The sequence below is a fragment of the Perca fluviatilis genome, chromosome 11 (genome assembly GCF_010015445.1).
Source record: "Perca fluviatilis chromosome 11, GENO_Pfluv_1.0, whole genome shotgun sequence".
Taxonomy (NCBI): domain Eukaryota; kingdom Metazoa; phylum Chordata; class Actinopteri; order Perciformes; family Percidae; genus Perca; species Perca fluviatilis.
The window spans coordinates 8,622,808-8,643,572 of NC_053122.1; the positions used below are offsets into that span (position 1 = coordinate 8,622,808).

Genomic DNA, 20,765 nt, shown 5'->3' on the forward strand with positions numbered 1-20,765 from the left:
CGATTATCGGCCCGGTGTGTAGCTGCCTTTAGTTAAGCTTCCCATCCTTTCCGACTTTCCTGTTTTGACAGAGCCTAGTTAGTCCAAGGTAAACATAATCTCTCCTTTTTTTTGATTTGAGCTTAATGTTGGAGCATGTGTAAATGGACTGTATGTGACTTTGTCACAAATGTATATAAGTGATATATTCAGATATTGTGGTTTTCAGATTATATAGTCAATTAGTAGATTTAGGTCTAAATTGGATTAGAGCTGTATAAAGAGTTTGGTCGGGTTGTACAGTGAGTGCATATCTATAGCGTTAGCATAATAAAATGTGCAGTGTTTTCAGTCATCAGTTACTAGGTGCTCCTTAAAGAGTACCTTAACAGCTGACTTAGAAGCAGTGTTTCACTGCCATCTCTGGCTTAGAGTTTCAAGCCCCTTTCACCCGTTTCACCTCTCAGCATGTGGTGAAGTGGGCTTTGTTGCAACTGTAACCACACCTGGCATCCCAGAGTACGCCTGCACATCACTGCCGAAAGGTGAGATGTTAAACCACTGGAGCTCAGCAAAGACAACATCTTCAGAGGGTGATAAATTACTTTTTAAAGCATTTTAGCCACTGCACTTCATATTTGAACATTATAATCAGTAGCACTACACAAATGGACCATCACTGAAAACGTTCAGAGTTAAGTGGCCTCTACACTGCATTTCACTACATCAGTGTCCCAGTTCCATATGATATACTAATACTACAAAGCAAAAGCTATGCACTAAGGTTTTATTTTTATTTTTTTTAACCTTTATTTATCCAGGTAAGTTGATTGAGAACAATTTCTCATTTGCAACAACGACCTGTCACATTCACACAGTTACACATTCATACCTGGAAGCTGCCTAGTACAAACCACAGTCTGATCTGGGCCTTAAGGGCCTTGCTCAAGGGCACCTCAGTGGTGGCAATGAGGGAGGGACACTTTCACTTTCCCAACCAGATTTTATTCTGCCAGACTGGGGATTGAACCGCCGGTCCCAAGCTCGCTTCCTTAACCCCCCTAGGCCACTGCCAGGTTGACTGTGCATTTTGACAGTTAGTATACAAGACAGAGATTTTCTTAACTGTTCGGTACTAACAAAAAAAGAATAGGTGTGAAAGTATGTGCAGAGTGATGTGAAACTGCGACTTCAAATACTTCAATACTGCCAATTTCAAATGAGGACAAAAAAATGCAAAAATGATTGGAAAATGGACAAATCTGTTTTCTGAGCTGCCACTGGTGTCTTCTCTGTCTGCATTTTTCTTCACTAGTTTACGAATGTGAAAAACTATTTCATGCTGCAATGTGGGTCAAAATAGTCCCATCAAAATAACTCAAAACATTAGAAACCACTTTGAAATTTCTCTGTTTTTATCATGTAATATTTTTTTCCCATTTTGTTTAGCGTGACTACACCAAAGCCCATGTAGATTTAGTGGTAACTAGAGCTGGTTTATCTTTTTCTCCAAATATAACAGGTATCGGCAAATACAGCAGCCGATTAGTATCAAAAAAGATTTTATATAAAAAAAAAATGTATGGTCTAAACATCAGTTTTTAAACTGTGAATTTCAGAATCAACCTAAAAGATCCAGTATCAATTGCACTATAGTACTATACTTATTGTCATAGGTTACTGTTTTTGCACTTGGAACCATAGACTGTATATTAATGGATTAATGGTTTGTGGGGGATCTGCTATCCGTCATCAAGTTTGCCGTTGCGAGCGCAGCCATCCTGGTTGCGGATGTGATGATTTTAGACGAGAGGGAGGAGCTGCTAACACTCTACGTTACGTTACACACTTTCGCCGACAATCACGTCAGCCACACCCTAAAACACCCCCTGTTAAAATCAACGAGACCATAATTCAAAAACCTAAACCTGCTTAGAGTTAGTATGAAGTATGGAATTGGGACACAGTAAGAAACGGACACCAGACAGGATCTGGCACGAGCAGCATTTTCATTGCTTTACAGGCGCTGTTCGCCAAGACGAAACGGACCAAAAGCTTATCCAAGATTCTTACAGGCAGTGTGCTTAAAGGAAGCTGCGATAGTCCATCACTTCCAACATGTTTACTCTCATCCAACCAAAGACATCAGAGAGGGGGGGGCGGGGGGCGAGCACAGATACTGCGCCAACACCATGGGCTCAGCGTTGGCTGCCCCTGAAGACTGCGATGTCCAGTCTATCTGTCTACGTATGGCTCTGGTTGAGGAGAGTAGTTAGTCCTGCTGGTTGAATGGTGTCGGATCAAACTGCATGAAGTTGTCTTGTTAAACCTAAAAGAAGTGTTTGGCTTCTTGCTTCTGTTTGCCACTGAGGGGCAGCCGAACATCACCTTTTTAAGGTGATATGGTGAACTTGTTAGCTAAACGTTGCCTATTTACACATCCAGCAGACACAGAGCAACGGTTATCATTCATTTAGAGTCTTATCTCTGTGTCCACCTGATGAATGTTGGTCTAATATTCACTCTCTGTTAACTCTGGTTTGGTCTCCACCAACTCCTGAGGGAAATATCTGGCTCTTTAGCTCCTGAATGCTCTGCTATGTTCCCCAGCCAGTCTCTATCTGCCTGTCTGCTGTTTGAAGCTGTGAGAGTGAACCAAAACAGTACATTTGCAGCTTGGGGTGAACTAAAACTAACAATAAAGCTCTGTTTCTGCTTGCTGTAAGAAACTCCACAAGTACTGTGTAACCAATACATGTTATCCTCTGAGCTGCAAAGAAATGTACATTCAATATACCATGTAAACAATTCATGCAAATACAATGAAACATACATATATAGAATTATCCTTGTATCAAGTCAAAAATGTGAATATTGGTGTGTCCTATGCACATATGCTGAATATGTATCCCAGATGAGTCTACCTTCACACTGGAACAGACTTAGCAGTCTCTGAAGCAACATTAACGTTAATATTAGGTTTCAGTTCACGCCTACCTCATTACTACTTTGCCATGATTGCATGACAACACTGTGAATCCTGTAAACGCAAACATTCTGTGATTTTCGACACATTGTAAACATGCAGTCAAGACGATGCAAATTCATGTATACATCGTATAACCAAGCCATGGCGTGTGTGGGAGGCGCCAGTGACACAGATCTGACATTGTGCTGGCTTCATAGGAAGAAGAAATTAGTTTGTAACAGTAATATATACCCTTATCGCTATCCTTAGTGCCTGTGCCAAGGGTTGTTTGAATAGGTTTAATAGTTTGTATGCTACAATAAGCCTCTCGTCTCATATGCTTGTCCTGGAAGTGTGAAAACCCATAAAGAAGAATTTGTTAGGCTGGCAGTGCTTTGAAAAGTTCCACTGACACAAGTCTTAATAATACTGTTCTTGGGCACAGTACTAATGATGAGTACATAATACCTTATGGCTGTAATAATGTTGATTATTACAGCCATAAGGTGGTGAAAGCTGGAAGTATCTCTCCTTACAGAGAAATAGTTCTGTCATTTGAAAATGTTTTCGCTCGTTTCTGCTGTATTCTTTGATTTCAAATGTATTCAGTCACTATTTTAACAGCATCTGTCCGTGACGATGATCCAAATATCCCTTGTTTGTTTCCAGTACTTCTGAACCTTTTGTGTTCATCTTTCAATCACATGATGCATCAAATCTTTGGCTCATCTGGGATGAAGTGTCTGTGGATGGTCCCTCCACTGCCCATGTTACCATAACTACCCAATTTGTTATTATCCATGCAAACCAGACACATTCAGTTCATCTTCCTGTTTCACCCAGGTTTATTTATTTATTTTTTTATGAACTGACTACACAAAAACTGATACGGATCAAAATAACATGAATTCATCGCAGAATTACAGATTGACATTGTCATTAAGAACCACTCGTATGGCTAGATATGTTCTTAAGAGAACTGTACAACGTCTTTAAGAACATTTCCCAATTTTCTACCTGGAGTTAACTTTTAAAGCACGTGTGAAAACAGTTTTCCTTAAATTTCAAAATGGCACATGTAGCACAATAATCATCTCATGCGGTAACACTGTAAAAATGGCCAGTTTGTTTTATTATTTACACAAAGGGCAGTTGAATTATTTGTTGTTGCTGACATATTTCTTTATTTTTGTATCGATCGATTTTTGTATTTATTTATGTACAGGCTGCTTATAACTCCTACATGTTCCAGACACAGACATGATCAGAATATTATTGTCAAGAGTAGTAATATTGGTAAGAGAGAGAAGATAAAGTTGCTTCTGGAGCTTTTCATCCATTCATTGCCATTGCAGCGTGCGCGTGTGTTTTCTATGATGTATGCACTTTGAAAGCCATGGTTGGTTGAGTGATGATATCAATGATATCAATTCAAAAGAACTTCTGGGTTATGCCTTGGTGAAGCCATGGTTATGATAATAATACATTTATGTGTGATGTTTTACGTGTTGCTGTCTAATTGTGAGGTTCTGTGTTGGCAAAATGAAGAAAATAAAAGTAATCTTAAATTCCAACATGGGGTCTGGTTTGTCTTTAAGAGACCACTGTCTCAGGGGAATATAGCCAGTTTTTACTTCATTTTTTTTGTTTTTGATTCGTGTTATGTAATGTGCTTGATGTCTATGCAGAAACAGGACTGGAGTTTACACTTCAGCCATTTACCAGATAATGTCAGTGAGAATGAACTTCATTCTCAGACCAACAAACCATCAGATCTGTAGAGGAAAGTTGTCAGAATGTCCCTATGTTCCAATACCCATATTACTATTTAATATGACAGAAAAAGTATGTCCTCGTACACAGTTATGTCAAATAAAAAATATCAAGATGTCCTACTGCAACCGGTCAGATTTTGCAGTATGCAAGCCAGCATGCTTTTCTGGCTATTCTGATCCACAATCCTTTGCGCAGCATTTATTGTTGAGCACAAAAAAGGTGCAATGTTATGGAGAAGTACTATGTCCTGGTTTTATGCATACTGCATGCAACAGTACTTAGTTTATAAGAGCAGCTGCAGTATGTACTAAAAGTATATATGTCAAAAGTATGGATTTGGAACTCGGCACCTAAAATTTAAAGCTCATTTCTTTGACCACTCGGGGGGGGGGGGGCGTTTGGGTCCACCTGATGAACGCTAGTCCAATATTCATTTCACTAGCAAGGACCACGCCACAACAACATGTAATTTAAAGATTTAATGAATGCTTGATTATATTGAATGTTAATAGCATAGGGATGGTTTTGGACAGTGGGGGAGATTGAAAAGAGATGTCGTCTGGTTGGTTGTTTTCTGGGAGGATGTACTGGAGACCGGGTGGAGTGAGACTCAGTGTGGGGGTTCAGTCTCAGGTGATTTCACCCGAGCTGACTTCAAACCTGTGTTTGTCCAGTCTCCAACCGTCTGCTGTTTGCTGGCGAGTGAGAAACCACTGATGAGAGTAGAGTTTGTGGGTTATAAATCTAAAACGGTGATCAAAATAGGATAAAACGTTCTGAACTGCAGAGTTGGCGGTGGTAGTTGTCACTACGAGCAACACCTCCCATTGGTTGTTTCAGCCCAGACACAGAACGGACCGGTCAGCACATGTTCAGAATGTATCATGGCTCACTGCCTCTCCAAACTTCAGAACGCTGTTAATAACTATTGAAAGTATATGTTAAAATAAAACATGATGGATATCACTGTTCAATATGATTATTAATCATGTAGAAAATAACAGAATCTGAAGAACATTTTCATTTTTTTGTAATGCTTTATTGCTTTTCCATCCTTTTGATCAACAAAAGTCACCCTTGTGAAACAAAAAATTAAAGAATAAAGAATCTGAATTGAGTTCCACCCGTGAGGCTAAAAGTAGCTGTTGTTGTAGCTCCAAGGGCAGCGGCTCATTGCTATTAAAGAGCTTCATTTACTGTACTGTTAGTGGTTATTTGTTTGGTCCTGACAGAACTTTAAAAGAAAGTTAAATTGAAAGAACGATAAATTATAAAAAAATATATATATGTCTAAAGAAAACAGTGTTGGAGCAACAGAATTGACAAGACAGGTTAAAGGAAGACGGTTAAAAGGTTAGAAGAAGATATGGTCAAAGTAAAGTTGTAAGGGAATGTTACAGTAGCAGTCTGCACTCATACCATCTAACAGATCTATCCGGTTGGAACTGTTGCTGTGGTGTGCATTTGATATTATTTAAAACCAAGCTGTGCGTGATTCCTCAATGTACTAGTGGTTGTTGTGGGTTCACATACTGTAGGCCATTCCCACACATGGGATAAATGCAAGAAATGCACAGGTGGTGCTTAAAGGTGCCCTGCCATACAAAACCATTTTTACTTGCATTTTTTTAAATACGTTAGGTCCATATGTGTTTGTGTTATGTTGTGAATGTGAAAATGAACTGCTACCTCCTCTGTCAGCTCTAGCCACTGAAAAGAAATAATCGGAGCCAAGTACAAAAGCTGGTCAGTCTGACATCATACTGCCTGAGCTCATTACTATTCATGAGCTCGCCCAGTTGGGCTGGGTAAAGGATTCTGACAGCCAGGCTCTCATTGGCTAGCTGTTAGCCAATCAGATTCAAATAGCTTAGCTCGTTGAATATTAATGAGAACTGGCACAAATCGAGCTGAGTCTCCCTGCAGGCTTTCTCTACCACGCTAGAATGGCTTGAAACAAGGTAACCAAGGCATTTTTTCCACAAAAAATGTAACAGAGTCCATGGTAGAACTTCAGACATTACCACAAAGTAATGAAATACGTGTGGCAGGGCACCTTTAACATGCAGGTAGTATAACCTCAAAAGCATAATTTATTGCGTTGTCAAAGCAACCTTGTTTATGTTCACCTTAATGTAAATTAAAATATGAAATACAAAGATGCTAACTACAACACTGTAAAAAAAAAAGAAGAGATCATAGCAATATTAACAAAAGTTTTCCTAGAAATACAGCGGAGATAGAAAAGGGAGACCAGCTCCCTGTGTTTGAAAGACAGACACACACACACACATAGACACACACAGATACACACACACACCACACAGACACACAAACGCACACACACAGACACACACACTAAACAGGTGCCGATGATTGATATGTGTTTCTCTGTCGGCAGCATCTGCAGCAGAGGACCGTCACCGTGACGATGGTGATGAGGACTGTGAGCAGGATGAAGGTTATGCCGACCCATGTTCCAAGACTCAACTCTGCAGGGCCAATGAGAGGCACAGTTAGACTGACAGATCGGTTTCACTCACAGAGTATAGTTTTTAACCACTAATGGCTCAGCAGCGTTTCGATGTGCAGGTCCCTGTATGGTTTTTATCACGAATATCCCATCCCATCTAACAACACTGAAAACCTAAAAAAAAATTGTGATATTGCTATACATATATTTATAGCTGGCAGTTCATATGTGTGTGTGTGTGTGTGTGTGTGTGTGTGTGTGTGTGTGTTGTGTGTGTGTGTGTGTGTGTGTGTGTGTGTGTGTGTGTGTGTGTGTGTGTGTGTGTGTGTGTGTGTGTGAAATATAATTTGCCTGTGAGCGTGTTTTATCACATTTGCGACATACGTATAACATAAATCTGACACCTTATTATCTATAAAAGCAACAAGCATGACTTGGCTATGCCCCTAATGTGCTGCTAATGTTACTCTCTAGACCTCCAAGTCCATAGTCTATATCGACGACGATTCATTAAGGTAATTGCTCCGGTACCGCCGGAAGATCCGCCAGATTTCCTTTATGTATTGGCCGGATCTCCGTTACCTTCCGCTTTCTTTGTGTTGGCTTTCCAAACTGCGGTGGATTTGTGAGGACTATGGTTAACTGCTCCTCAGATCTCTGCAGGGTAAATCCAGACAGATCTAGCTAGACTATCTTTCCAATCTGAGTTTTCTCTTGCACGATTAAAACAACTTCTGAACGAGCGCGTTTCACCAAAACAAGTTCCTTCCCGAGGCTGTTTTGCAGAGGCGCCGTCATTGCGTCCGGTTCTTAAGACAATTGCGATTGGTTTAAAGAAATGCCAGTAAACCAGAGCATGTTTTTCTCCAATCCCAGGATGCTGTGTGGACTAGCCAGACCTTCGTGGAGGTAGGTCTGGCAATGTGAGACTACTATATCCATTACCCTGTGTAGTGGAGTGTATGCAGATTGTGTTCACCTTGAAGGATGTTACCGTCTCCAGGTGTACACTGCCGTATGCTCCAGGCCCCCTGCTGGGTGGCTTTGGGTCTGGAGGGGATGAAAGCTGCCACCATGAAGCAATAACTCTGGCCTGCATCCAGCCCCGACAACTGTATTGTGCTGGAGTCTGATATGTTTTCTCTCTGTCAGGTAAGAAAAAGATATTAAAATCACTCACTTAAAGATTTATCTTACTTACCGTTTAGACATTCAGCAATTATTGATTGCTATTCAAGCAGTAATTAAGAATCCTGTTTACATTTAAAGTGGCGGCGCCCTCTAGTGGCCGTAATAAGTATGAAGGAAGCAAAACAGAGAGTTAGGTGACAAAGTATACATAAGAGCGCCATACTGTTTTTGTTGTTGTCCATTCCATGGAATGGTCAGAAGTGACAAATTCATCTAAATTTAAACACGTTGCACAACTCATAGGCTACCTTACTTTATTCACCGAATATTTTCAGCAATCTTTCTAGCTTACCCGGTATGGAGCTCTGATTTATCAAAACTTGAATGTCTTAATCAACTTAAATTATAGTGTATATATTTGAATTAACTCACTGATTTCTTTTCTTATTTTTTTTTGTTTGTTTCGTGATGAATGACATAAACAAATCCAACACATTGAACTCAGTCTGTGATCATTCTAGTAGGTATTTTACAACCGTTTTCAACACCTTGGTAGGACTTCATCCTCATATCATATTAGTGTCGGCAGTGTTTGCAGCTGAATACTGTACCTTGCCCGTACTACCAGACTTGTAGTAGCTGATCTTATACTTGAGGTCATTTTTTAAAATGTCTCTGATGCTGAGCTGGTTCACACCCTGATGGATGCTGGTCAGAGGATCGGTGATGCTGACATTTACGCTGCGCTGATTAACAGTCTCCACAGTGAAAACCACAGCACTGATGTTACCTGAGGAGAGGACAGATCACCAGTGATGAGGAGACTACCTGTCAGGTTTAGTCACGCAGATTGAAAGTTTCAGACTAACTACAAGTACAAGTAATTACATCTGTGTATTTGCCCATACCGAGTACCAATATGAGTACTTAATAATACCATTACAGTTACTTGACTAACCATTACTTTGAAAACATGCATTATTTGCACCTGAATGCATCATGACTTAACGAGGTGTACCTGAACGCACCCTGAAGTCTCATCTGTGCCCACACACTTTACCGTTTGTGATTTGTTTACATAACTCATGGGGAAGGCAAAATGTTGCCACATGGGTGTACTATAGATTAGACTAGATATACTATAGATTTTGATTTGCGGGCCTGTGTACACTCTGTTTCTTTAAAAGAGAACTCCACCAATTTACTATTGCACTCCAATAACATCAATGTACTAATGGACAGTTAATGGACACACTCATTGACAGAAAAAGGATCAAAATCAATGCAGAAGAAAACAAGGGAAACCTGGTGCCATTACCCACAGTGCCACTCGACTGTCAACATATTTTCTCTCAGGGCCGTATTGGAAATTGAAGACATTTACATGTTACCTTATGTCTCACTGACAACTGTAATGTGTGTTGTGTGTGGAGTTCTGTGTGTTGCGTGTGCAGGTGATACCTACTCTCTCTATAGGGGTTGAAGGGCAGGGAATTAGTGTGAGGGAACTCATCCGGGTCATCGTCCTCGTCCTCGAACAAAGGATTTGTTTGGACTTTAGCAGTGTAGGTCCTGTCCAACAGGGAAACAGAAAAATGGGTTTGAGATATGTGATAAGCATTCAACATGCATGGTGTTTGGATGGTGCACAAAAGTGTTGGAAAGAGGCCAAAATTCTCAAGCAATACAGTAAATACTAAGAGTAATATAAAAGTAAAAAAAAAAAAAAAAAGACTGTTAAAGGGATACGCCACCGTTTGTTGAAATAGGGCTTATCACGGTCTCCCCTAGCTGTAGATAGGCGGGCCAACGCATTTTTTGTGCATGCATCGTTTTAGTCCTGTGCAACACCAGCAGCACCGCCGCTAGTTAGCTTAGCGTAGTGAATGGAATCCTATGTTGCCGGTTAGCATGTTGTGAGTAAAAGTGCAGCCAACAAAAGACAAAAAAACAACCTAATTACTTGCACTGAGACAAAAAATGCGTTGGCCCACCTATCTACAGCCAGGGTAGACTGTGATAAGAACTATTTCAACAAACGGTGGCGTATTCCTTTAAGGAGAGGACAGGAAATTCCTACAATTAGATGTGAGAAGGACAGGAATACGATTAAAAATCAGTTTACTGAAACTGAAACTAGAAAGGATTTCTGAAGACGGAAGAGCTAGAATCCGGGCCATGAGGAAAACGAATGGATAACGGATAATAAAACAATATATTTTTCCAATTTGAAAAAAAGACTCATTTATCCTTGAACAATATTACTAGGATACATCAGTGGAATGTAAGACTATTACATTTTAAAGGTACCTATGAAAAATGGTCATCTTCTAAGTTATAATCCTTAAGATGTTGATGAAATTAAACCCTAGATTTTTGTCATGTTTAAAATAATTATTTCAGCAATAGCCATTCAATGTATTTACATTCTCTCATCACAGCTCTACATAGTAGCCCTAATTTATTCTGCCTGTCCTCTCTTTGACTTCTATCGGCTTCTATAGTTGTGTGTCTCAGGTCTCCCGGATCCATATTCTTTTATATATGTTTCCAATCCATCCAAATGTTTTTCATCCCGATTGTCCATAGTGTAATTTAACTATGTTGGTCTATTTTTACACATGACATCTATGGCATGTCTGTCCGTCCTGGGGAAGTGAACCCTCTTCTGTCGTTTAATGCTAATGGCTTGTTAATTTAGTTTTAGATCTGAATGATCACAGTGGACATTGTAATAGATTTTGTTTGTTGATGTTTGTAGAGCCTTTAAGTCACACGTGTCAAACTCAAGGCCCGTGGGCCAAATCTGGCCCCTTGCTGATTTTGATCTGGCCCCTATATACATTTAGGTTCACAATAAATTTTGGCCCACCTACTTTTGTCACTTTTCACGTTTTTTTCAACATTTTTGATGCTTTTTCCAAACGTTTTTGGCATTTTCTTCAACATTTTTTTCGACCAAACTGTAAGTGAGAAGCCTACGTATATGAGACATGCAATGATACAGTCAAAGATATTTGACTTTTCCCATGATATAAGCGCAATAAACTCTATGTCCGGCCCTTGATATGATTCTCATTTTCTAGTGTGGCCCTTAGGGAAGCTGAGTTTGACACCCCTGCTTTAAGTGGTTCACAGTTTTATGTTTCAAACCTTGGACTTGACTGGCTTCAAATAAGTCATGAGACACTATACACGACTTGCCACAGCTCTGTAAACTTCGTCAGATTCCCTTTTAAGTGGGGTATCAAATAGGGATGCCAAATCACTTGTGTTTTGTTTCTTGTAGCTGCACAAACAATTGCCTTACCAATAATACAGCTCTATTCATAAAAGGTCAATTGAATTAATTTTTTCTTCTGTATTTAGGTTCTACTTAGATATAGGCAAAATGTTTCTGCATGTAGAAGATAAAAACCCAATTTCCACTGGTCCACCCTGTCAAACTGAGTGTGATAATCCTGATATGGTTATGCTCTAATATCATATTTTAAAAGTCACAAACTCGCTGTTGAATAGGCTCATTAAAATGTACGTTACTTCATATGATAAATCAAATAAAGATAGAGATGGGTAAGGTCACAGGCATAAATAATGCTGACAACAGAGAAATAAAATGAATGTGTTGTTTTGCTACAGTGAGTAACTAAACCTACCAGATATCTAATGAAATATTATAGAGATACAGTATTATTGAAGGCATGAAGGGACTGAGGTGTGTGGTTCCCACCTGTCATAGGGTTTGAGGTAGTTGGTCAGCTCACATTCTGAGTCTGACACCTTGAAGCACTCACGACAAACCAGCCAGCCATCGCCATCCCTGATAGGCACATGACAAAAGGGAGAACAATGCCCAAAAGAAATTTAAAACACAGACTGCTGACATTCTGACACTTTATGTCACTCAAGTGGTCGGGCATTTACCATTTTTACAATACAGATTAAAAGTCGAGTCCTGGCTGGAGACAAAGGAACACAGTGGTGCGAGATCACTGTAGAACTGGACCACATTACACACATTAGGATAAAAAGGCCTTGCCATTGGAAAAGACAGAACCTTAAAAACACTTTTATTACTGCCATTGTTTAAAGGTACACTGTGTAGTGTTTTAAGTATTTTATTAGCTCAAATCAATGTCTTCCTTCATAAATATGTCCTCATTGGTGTAAAATGACCTCTGCCAATGATCTGACTTATCCTCGTGATCTGCATTTACATCGGACGGGTAAGTCCAAGGAGGCTTCCATGTCGTTCCGGCATTTTGAAAGCACTAGCCTACCTGTCTAGCTAATCCACGACGCGTTTTCGTTCAGAGCCAGCGTCACGTGACTGAAACGGAGCAGGAGATCAGTGAGAGGCGCATGTCACTGCCCCCGGCAAATTTGAATCCTCGTCGCCAGAAAAGCGAAAAGTGGAAGACACGTTGTCATAGCTTCTTGGTACATAACGGCTACCGTAGCTGCAACACGCATTTGAAAAAGCGAGGTGCTAGAGAGCATTATTCGTTTGAATGCAAAATACAATTTCACCACTAGATGGGAGAAATTCCCACACAGTGTACCTTTAAGACATTGACAGCAGTTTATGTCCCTAAATATTCAGATATAAACATGCTGTGATATATATATATATATATATATATATATATATATATATATATATATATATATATATATATATATATATATATATATTATAATAAAACACTTATTTTTTTTTTTTTTTTTTTTTTTTTTTTTTTTTTTTTTTTTTTTTTTTATTTATAAAAAACACCCCACAAAAAAAAAAAAAAAAAAAAAAAAAAATGACATGCAGCTAAGGGCTGCAGGTCAGACTCAAAATCCCGGGCCGCTGTGGCTTAGTACATGGAGCGCACACTCAACAGCACCCCAGTTGTTGGGACTGTTGAAGTAAAAACTCACTCCGATCTCCTTTAGGCCGTCCAGAGTGCTGGGTCCGTCTCGACTAATCATTTGTTTTGGTTACTCGACCACGATTTCTTTAGACGATTATCATCATCAATTGTGATGCAGTCTTCATGATGAATGACCTATTTCCAAAAAACTTATGAGCACATCTTGTAAACACAAGATTTAAAGGTGCAGTAGGTAAGTCTTATAAAACTAACTTTCTGTCATATTTGCTGAAACTGTTCGAGTAGAACTACATGAAGTAGGTAATAATAAAAAAAAATATCTGGCTCCTCTGGCACCATCTACAGCCTCTAGTGCAATTTGCAAAGATCCACGCTCCCTGTTCAGATGCACCAATCAGGGCCAGGGGGTGTGTGTCTAACTACGTGTCAATCACTGCTCAGGCACACGCATTTCATAGCGTCCTCCCCCTTCACAGCTCTCCCTTGTGGAGGGAGGGGCTTAGGAGAGCAAATTTAAAGTGGCGCTTTGCGTGATTCTTTTTGGAGAAAGTCAGTTTTAGAGATCTGTTGATTAAATCAACTAATTGATTAGTCGACAAAATCGTATGAGTGTTAGTCGACTTAAAAATTATTCTAATCGGCAGCCCTAGCAAAAATTTAAATGAAGTTCAATGCCACCTTCTAATACAGCAGCAGTCAATGTGGTGTGCACAGCAAAAAAACAACAACGTGGAAATCATACGAATTGCAGTGCTTATCTTTTCGTAGCTTTTCGAACATATGGTTCATGAGAACAGGCTGTTTTTGTCTACATTAGCACTGCATCAACTAACACAGCGTTCATTTTAATTCATTTCATTGAGATTGCTGCTGCAGAAAGGTTGTCCAGCACATCGTCTGATCCAGGCTCAACCTTTTCCCAGCCAAAAAAGCTGTCCGATACATAAAGCAACTAAAAAGTTACATGGAAAACAAAATCAATCAATGCACAATGTCGTGTGCATGTTTTTTCCTGAAAAGGCTAAAATGTAAGCTTACTTTTACTTTCAACAAATAGAAGAAAAAACAATTCCACCACTTTGAATTGCCTCCCAAAGTAATACTGTCGGCTGGACTCACCTATAGGTTACTGTGTATTTGTGGCCAGATGGTTTGGTAGTCCACTTGAGGATGGTTTTAAAGTCCAGAGAAAACCAGCGTAAGTTCTCTGCTTTGAACGTAGCAGCCTCATCTATGAATAAAATGTAACACAACATTAGTTTCCAGTCATCCAAGATCTTTACACTTTTTTCCCTTCCTATTTTTGTTTCATTAGTGTAACACACATTTTGTCATCCTAAATTTCCCTCTGGATCAATAAAATATCCATCCATCTTTCCATCTATCTATCTATTGATCTATATATATATATATGTCTGTCGGTCTCTTTATCTGTCTGTCTATCTATCTATCTATCTATCTATCTATCTAGTATCAAACCAAAATGTATATCAACTTTGTTACTGTAAATCACTTGGAGAAAAACTTTGAACTTCCACCTCCCCATCCTCTTCTTTCTCTTAAAGCTATAGTGCGTAGTTTCCTGACGCCCCCCTGAGGAATTCTAAGTAATGACAACAAAACTCTTGATATACGTAATCACCCCCCCGCCCCCTCCTCCACGCAGTTGCTAGTAGCCAAGGAGGACACGTAGGATTAAAAAAACATGATGGACTCTTCAGAAGAGGTCATTATCTTCACTCGAGTTTCTGCGCGGGAAAGTCACCGAACGCCACAATCTTCTGAACACAGTCATACTGAGATATCCAGAGAGAGTTGTGTGGAGCTGATAGTCTTAATTAGCTTTGTAGTAACTCATTTGGCAACGGCTTGAATGTAACGGACGTTCATTAATATCAAAAAAAGTTACGCACTAAAGATTTAAACAGAGAGGGTGCCCAGATAGCTCAGTTGGTAGAGTGGGCGCCCATATATAGCATAGGCCCTGGTTCGACTTGGACCTGTGGCTCTTTGCTGCATGTTGTGCTCCCCTTTCTCTCCCCTTTCTTGTCTTCGGCTGTCCTGTCAAATAAAGGCCTAAAATGCCCCAAAAAATTATCTTTAAAAATATATATATATATATTTTAACATAAGCATAATTAAAGTCTGACTTTGTCAGTAAGAAAAGCTGAATATGAGCCCAAAGTGAGACTGTTACATTGCAGCAACAAGTTTGAGATACTGTAAGCCCAGCTCATTCTTGTAACATTCCATATGTTAATTTATTGCAACGCCTAAAGAATGTTGTTGAACATTTTGTTTGGTTCATTAGTTGCTTTAACGTTTCCACATGCCTAAACAAAAATGCGTCATGATTCGCTAAATATCTTCATGGAACATTAACTGGTTTCAGAAAAACTGGAGAACGTTACAAAAGTTACAAAGTTCTTATTCTATTAACCTCATGAACATCCTGGCTTTACGCAATTGGCGTGACTTACTACATCATTTTTTCTCTCCAATATGAATATGTATATCCTCAAACATGTTTGTTTTTTATCTGCAGTGTTACCTGTAACATTTTACTGCAGTATAACGTGGTATCTTCCCAGATGTAGAACTCCTCTCTGTCCGTTCTCTATCACAAACAGTAAAGCTCGGCTCTGAAATAAGCAGCATTATGTTGGAACACGGCATATCGGCATATTTGTTGAGCTAAACTACTTGTGGGGGTGACCAGTGGTTACCATGGCACCAGATACTTAAATCTGACCTCCACACAATGCAGGTGAATGAGAATGTTGGAGACATGTTACATACACTTTCAACTTCTATCTATCTATCTATCTATCTATCTATCTATCTATCTATCTATCTATCTATCTATCTATCTATCTATCTCCCTCCCTCTCTCTCTCTCCCTCTCTCTCTCTCTCTGTATCTATCTATCTATCTATGTAATCCTGTGGTTTTACCTGCAGTAGTGATGATCCAAGCAGACAGACAGACTCCCAGACAAAGCACAGTTTTCAGAGATGCCATGTTAGCACAACCCAAAATCCCTTTTCCTTCAATGCTTGATCTTGTAAAAGCTATCTGAACCCAGGAGAAGAACTGAAGACTGTTGTTTTCTGGTCAAATGGGGGAACTGGTGGGGGTGCGATTCAGGGTTCTGCCTCGTTCTGCCTGCTGATCCCTCCCACATGCCTGCCTGCTGATGGGGGATTCTACAACGATTTGCTCAGCTTGAACTCCTCCTTTCACCAGAACACAGATGACTGTAAGAACATGACGTTCCTTGGGCTGACACACAACGCTCCTTGAAAACTGTCCATCCGTGAGTGACACATGGGCAAACTCACCGAAACGTCAGGAATATTTAGCAATAGTTACACCCCCCCGACTGCAACCAAATAGTTGATTCTTTCTTTGTGTGAGGGAGATTCCTGGCACCATGCTGCTCATGTATTCAACTGTGTTTCTGTGAAAGCCTGTTGCCTGGTTGGCTGAGAGACTTTGTCTCAAGTGGCCCAGTTCAAGTTCACTAGTAAACTTACTCATCTGTTTCTAAATGCGCACAGCAACACTAGAGACTCTAGAAATCTAGTCTCTAATATGAAGGCAATGCTAATGCTCTATACTTTTTAACGATTAACATTTCCTTGATCCTAATCCTTATTATAATTGATATATGAACATAGTGCCGCCTTTGTCATTTGTTTATGCAAAAAATGTCTTTAGTTGAGTATAGTTAAGAGAGACTGAGCAATACACTTTTCTAGGACTTCCGGGGGCGCGGCTTTCTGTTACATGTTTATGTTGTGAAGCAACAGATTGTAGCACTATGTCCAAGACAAATTTCCCCTCGGGGACAATAAAGTGTATTCTATTCTATTCTATAATGCAGCCAATAGCATAAATTATGGCTGCATTTCTTTCAGGTATGCCAGCTCTACGGTCCAACATATCCAGACAAACAAAGGCACATTCAACATCAGAGACAATCACAAATATTACTAAAAAGATTTCATGTTTAAAAGTTTAAAATCCTCTCTAATTCATTCCATGTATAAGGTGCAAAGTAGTGGACGATGAATAGAATAACAATGATAGAATGTCGTTCTCTTCTTGATGCTAGTGATGACCAGTGTGTGTACCGGAGCCTGATATATCGTATTCCTCTGTGCAATAGAGCTCCATTCTTAGAAAACCTATTATAAACATCAATTAGTCACATATATAAACTACAGTGGCCAGCTGTTTTAGGAAATTACTGAGCCATTTTAACCATATATGAGTACCACCATACATGGTTGAGTAGGAGTGTTGCGAATAACAATCGTAGCACTGAAGTGTGTCTAAGCAGTGTAATATCTGTTTCTGGAAACATGAATGACAGTTGTGAATCTAAGAACAGTATTTAAAGGTCCCATGGCATGAAAATTTCACTTTATGAGTTTTTTTTAACAGTTCCCCCAGCCTGCCTATGGTCCCCCAGTGGCTAGAAATTGTGATAGGTGTAAACCGAGCCCTGAGTATCCTGCTCTGCCTTTGAGAAAATGAAAGCTCAGATGGGCCGATCTGGAATCTTCTCCTTATGAGGTCATAAGGAGCAAGGTTACCTCCCCTTTCTCTGCTTTGCCCGCCCAGAGAATTTGGCCCACCCATGAGAGAGAGACATCATGGCTTTCAAACAAGCAAAGTGGCAGTTGGTCAAGGCCACACCCCCACCATCCACCTTGCCCCCCCCTCTCTCCTCCTCAATAGCTACAGACACAGAAATGGCACATCCTAAGGAAAGCTCATTGTGGGACTGGCTCTAGTGGCTGTAATTCTGCACCAAGGCTGAATTTCGGAAAGAGACTTCAGATACAGTATTAGGGGACCACTAAGGTCTATATAAAAGAGACTTCCGATACAGTATTAGGGGACCACTAAGGTCTATATAAAAGAGACTTCAGATACAGTATTAGGGGACCACTAAGGTCTATATAAAAGAGACTTCAGATACAGTATTAGGGGACCACTAAGGTCTATATAAAAGAGACTTCAGATACAGTATTAGGGGACCACTAAGGTCTGTATAAAAGAGACTTCAGATACAGTATTAGGGGACCACTAAGGCCTATATAAAAGAGACTTCAGATACAGTATTAGGGGACCACTAAGGCCTATATAAAAGAGACTTCAGATACAGTATTAGGGGACCACTAAGGTCTATATAAAAGAGACTTCAGATACAGTATTAGGGGACCACTAAGGTCTATATAAAAGAGACTTCAGATACAGTATTAGGGGACCACTAAGGTCTATATAAAAGAGACTTCAGATACAGTATTAGGGGACCACTAAGGTCTATATAAAAGAGACTTCAGATACAGTATTAGGGGACCACTAAGGTCTATATAAAAGAGACTTCAGATACAGTATTAGGGGACCACTAAGGCCTATATAAAAGCATCCAAAGAGCACCATGTCATGGGACCTTTAAAGGTCAGAGGTCTTTTTATTTTAAAGGGGAAATATCATGCTCATATTTAGGTTCATAATTGTACTTTGAGTTTCTACTAGAACATGTTTACATGCTTTAATGTTAAAAAAACATAATTTTTTCTCATACTTTCCACCTAAATATACCTGTGTTCACCATCTGTCTGAATCACTCCGTTTTGGAACCTGTCTCTTGAAGCCCCCCTCCCAAAAAAGCCAAGTCTGCTCTGATTGGTCAGCGTTTCTGGGTCTTAAGCATTTGCGCTCTTGGCATCTCTGCACTGTCATTGCAGCCGGGGAATGACTGTAACGGCACTGTAGCGGCACGTTATACCTATATGTACTGTAGTATAGTTGTGACATCACAACCGTACGCCTTTGCTCCCGTCATAATCACGGCCACTAAATCACTGCCTAATAAACATAAATATGGGTCATAATACGCATAAATATTCTTGTGTACAAACAACTTATCTGGTTGTTTTTAATAAGTCTCAAATAACGACAACCCATTCCAAACTTATGAGTAAAAAAAAAGTGCGTTGCATATGTGAAACAGCCCTAAGCTGCGTTCCTATTAACCCCCTGGGACAGGGGAGCGGCCAGGAATGTTGCACTGAAAAGTGGCAATATACTTTTTACGAAAATCAAGCCGCGGGTATTTTTGGATTCTTGTGAGAAGCTGCGATGACAGTGATTTCATCTATTTAAGGTAATGGAATTTATGTTGATCGACCATTTGCAGTATAACTTTGAGACCTGTTTAGACGGATATGCTGCAATTTTCCCACACAGTTGCTCTATACCATTGTGTGTGTGTGTGGGTGTGTGTGTAATCTGGGGGAAACCTCCTGGTAGCAATTAGAAACCATGTGAATGTAATTGGACCTCGCCTCCACACACGTACACAGAAACTCTGACAAATACACACACGCTGAGACAATATGTTTGTATTACTCAACCTCGTTTCCCATAAATCACACTTATATACAATTTATTTTTTGCAGGAAACAATGCTGCCTGGATTATGTTTTTTAATCAACACAATGAGGAAACAGTTACAGTGGCCTATATTGGAAACATTTCATATTAAACATATCTATAAAACATTCTGTTAGTGTTATTCACTGTCAACATTTCATTAGTGCAATATCTGCCTCTTGCAACTAAAGCATCATTCACATTTTTGATGATTTATGTTCAGTTCGAGGGCAGAGTGTCTTGAGGACAGATTCCTCTGGAAACATCTGTTGTAATGAACACTTTAAAATGGGACCAGGACCAATTGATAGTAATCAAAAATAGTAATACAGTGACTGTAAATAAAATGTATTCATTTAATAAAATGTACTGAATAAAAAATATAAAAAACATTAAAGATTGTTAAAGTGCTCATATTATGCTTTTTCAACAGGTTCTCACTCCCATCTCGTAAAATACGGACGCTTGGTCAGGTGCCTTTGTCGCCGTTATTGACGGTAAAAGTATTCTTTAGCGTCATATAACGCACTTTAACTAAACACGCTTGGTCGGGACTATTGGCCTCCCTTGTGACGCAGTTATGTTAAGGAAAAGGTTGTAGGTGGGCTTACAGTCCCGTGACGCGGGAATAACGAGACGGTTGAAGAAGAAAGCGCGAACCCCAGTCTCCTGGGTGAAAGTCCTGTGTTTTTTATTTTTATTTTTATTTCGGCCTTACATACTACTCGCTATGCCCCGTGTAGCTGCCTGCTCTCCCCGGTACGTTATACAAACACGCTGAAGGACGCCTTTTTTGTCGCTTCAGACGCTGACAGCCACTGTCCAAAAGTTCGGAGTGAGTGGCTTTTTGGTTTTTCCCCTTTCCTTTTATTGTGTTATATATCTTTTTGTGCACATTATAGGTTTACAAAGTGAAATGGACTTACCATCTCCAACAGAAAACACTGTTCACAAACTGCTCCAAACAGCTCTATTGTAGTCCAGCCTTTACTTCAGAGACAAACGTGGTCACTTTGTAACAAACGTTACAGTGCCTTGCGAAAGTATTCGGCCCCCTTGAACTTTTCGACCTTTTGCCACATTTCAGGCCTCAAACATAAAGATATAAAAC

The 20,765-nt window shown here is 39.7% G+C and overlaps 1 protein-coding gene across 1 annotated transcript; it reads right to left on the bottom strand.

Moving 5' to 3' along the window:
• Positions 1-6,681: 6,681 nt before the first annotated feature.
• On the bottom strand, positions 6,682-16,367 carry LOC120568830 (tissue factor-like). The gene is made up of 7 exons (XM_039816552.1): positions 16,159-16,367; positions 14,324-14,435; positions 12,058-12,147; positions 9,793-9,899; positions 8,939-9,117; positions 8,176-8,341; positions 6,682-7,215 (listed from the first exon to the last, which is right to left on the bottom strand). The coding sequence occupies exons 1-7, from the start codon at positions 16,223-16,225 to the stop codon at positions 7,082-7,084; spliced, it is 855 nt and encodes a 284-aa protein (XP_039672486.1). The 5' UTR covers positions 16,226-16,367; the 3' UTR covers positions 6,682-7,081.
• Between the last annotated feature and the right edge of the window lie 4,398 nt (positions 16,368-20,765).

Bases quoted from the DNA above. Each gene is read 5' to 3' on its own strand.
- LOC120568830 (XM_039816552.1), bottom strand. From the start codon at position 16,225: ATGGCATCTCTGAAAACTGTGCTTTGTCTGGGAGTCTGTCTGTCTGCT. The intron at 12,148-14,323 runs GTGAGTCCAGCC...TGTGCCTATCAG, and splicing joins AAATACACAGTAACCTATAG to GGATGGCGATGGCTGGCTGG. The intron at 9,118-9,792 runs GTAGGTATCACC...TCCTCTCCTCAG, and splicing joins CTTCAACCCCTATAGAGAGA to GTAACATCAGTGCTGTGGTT.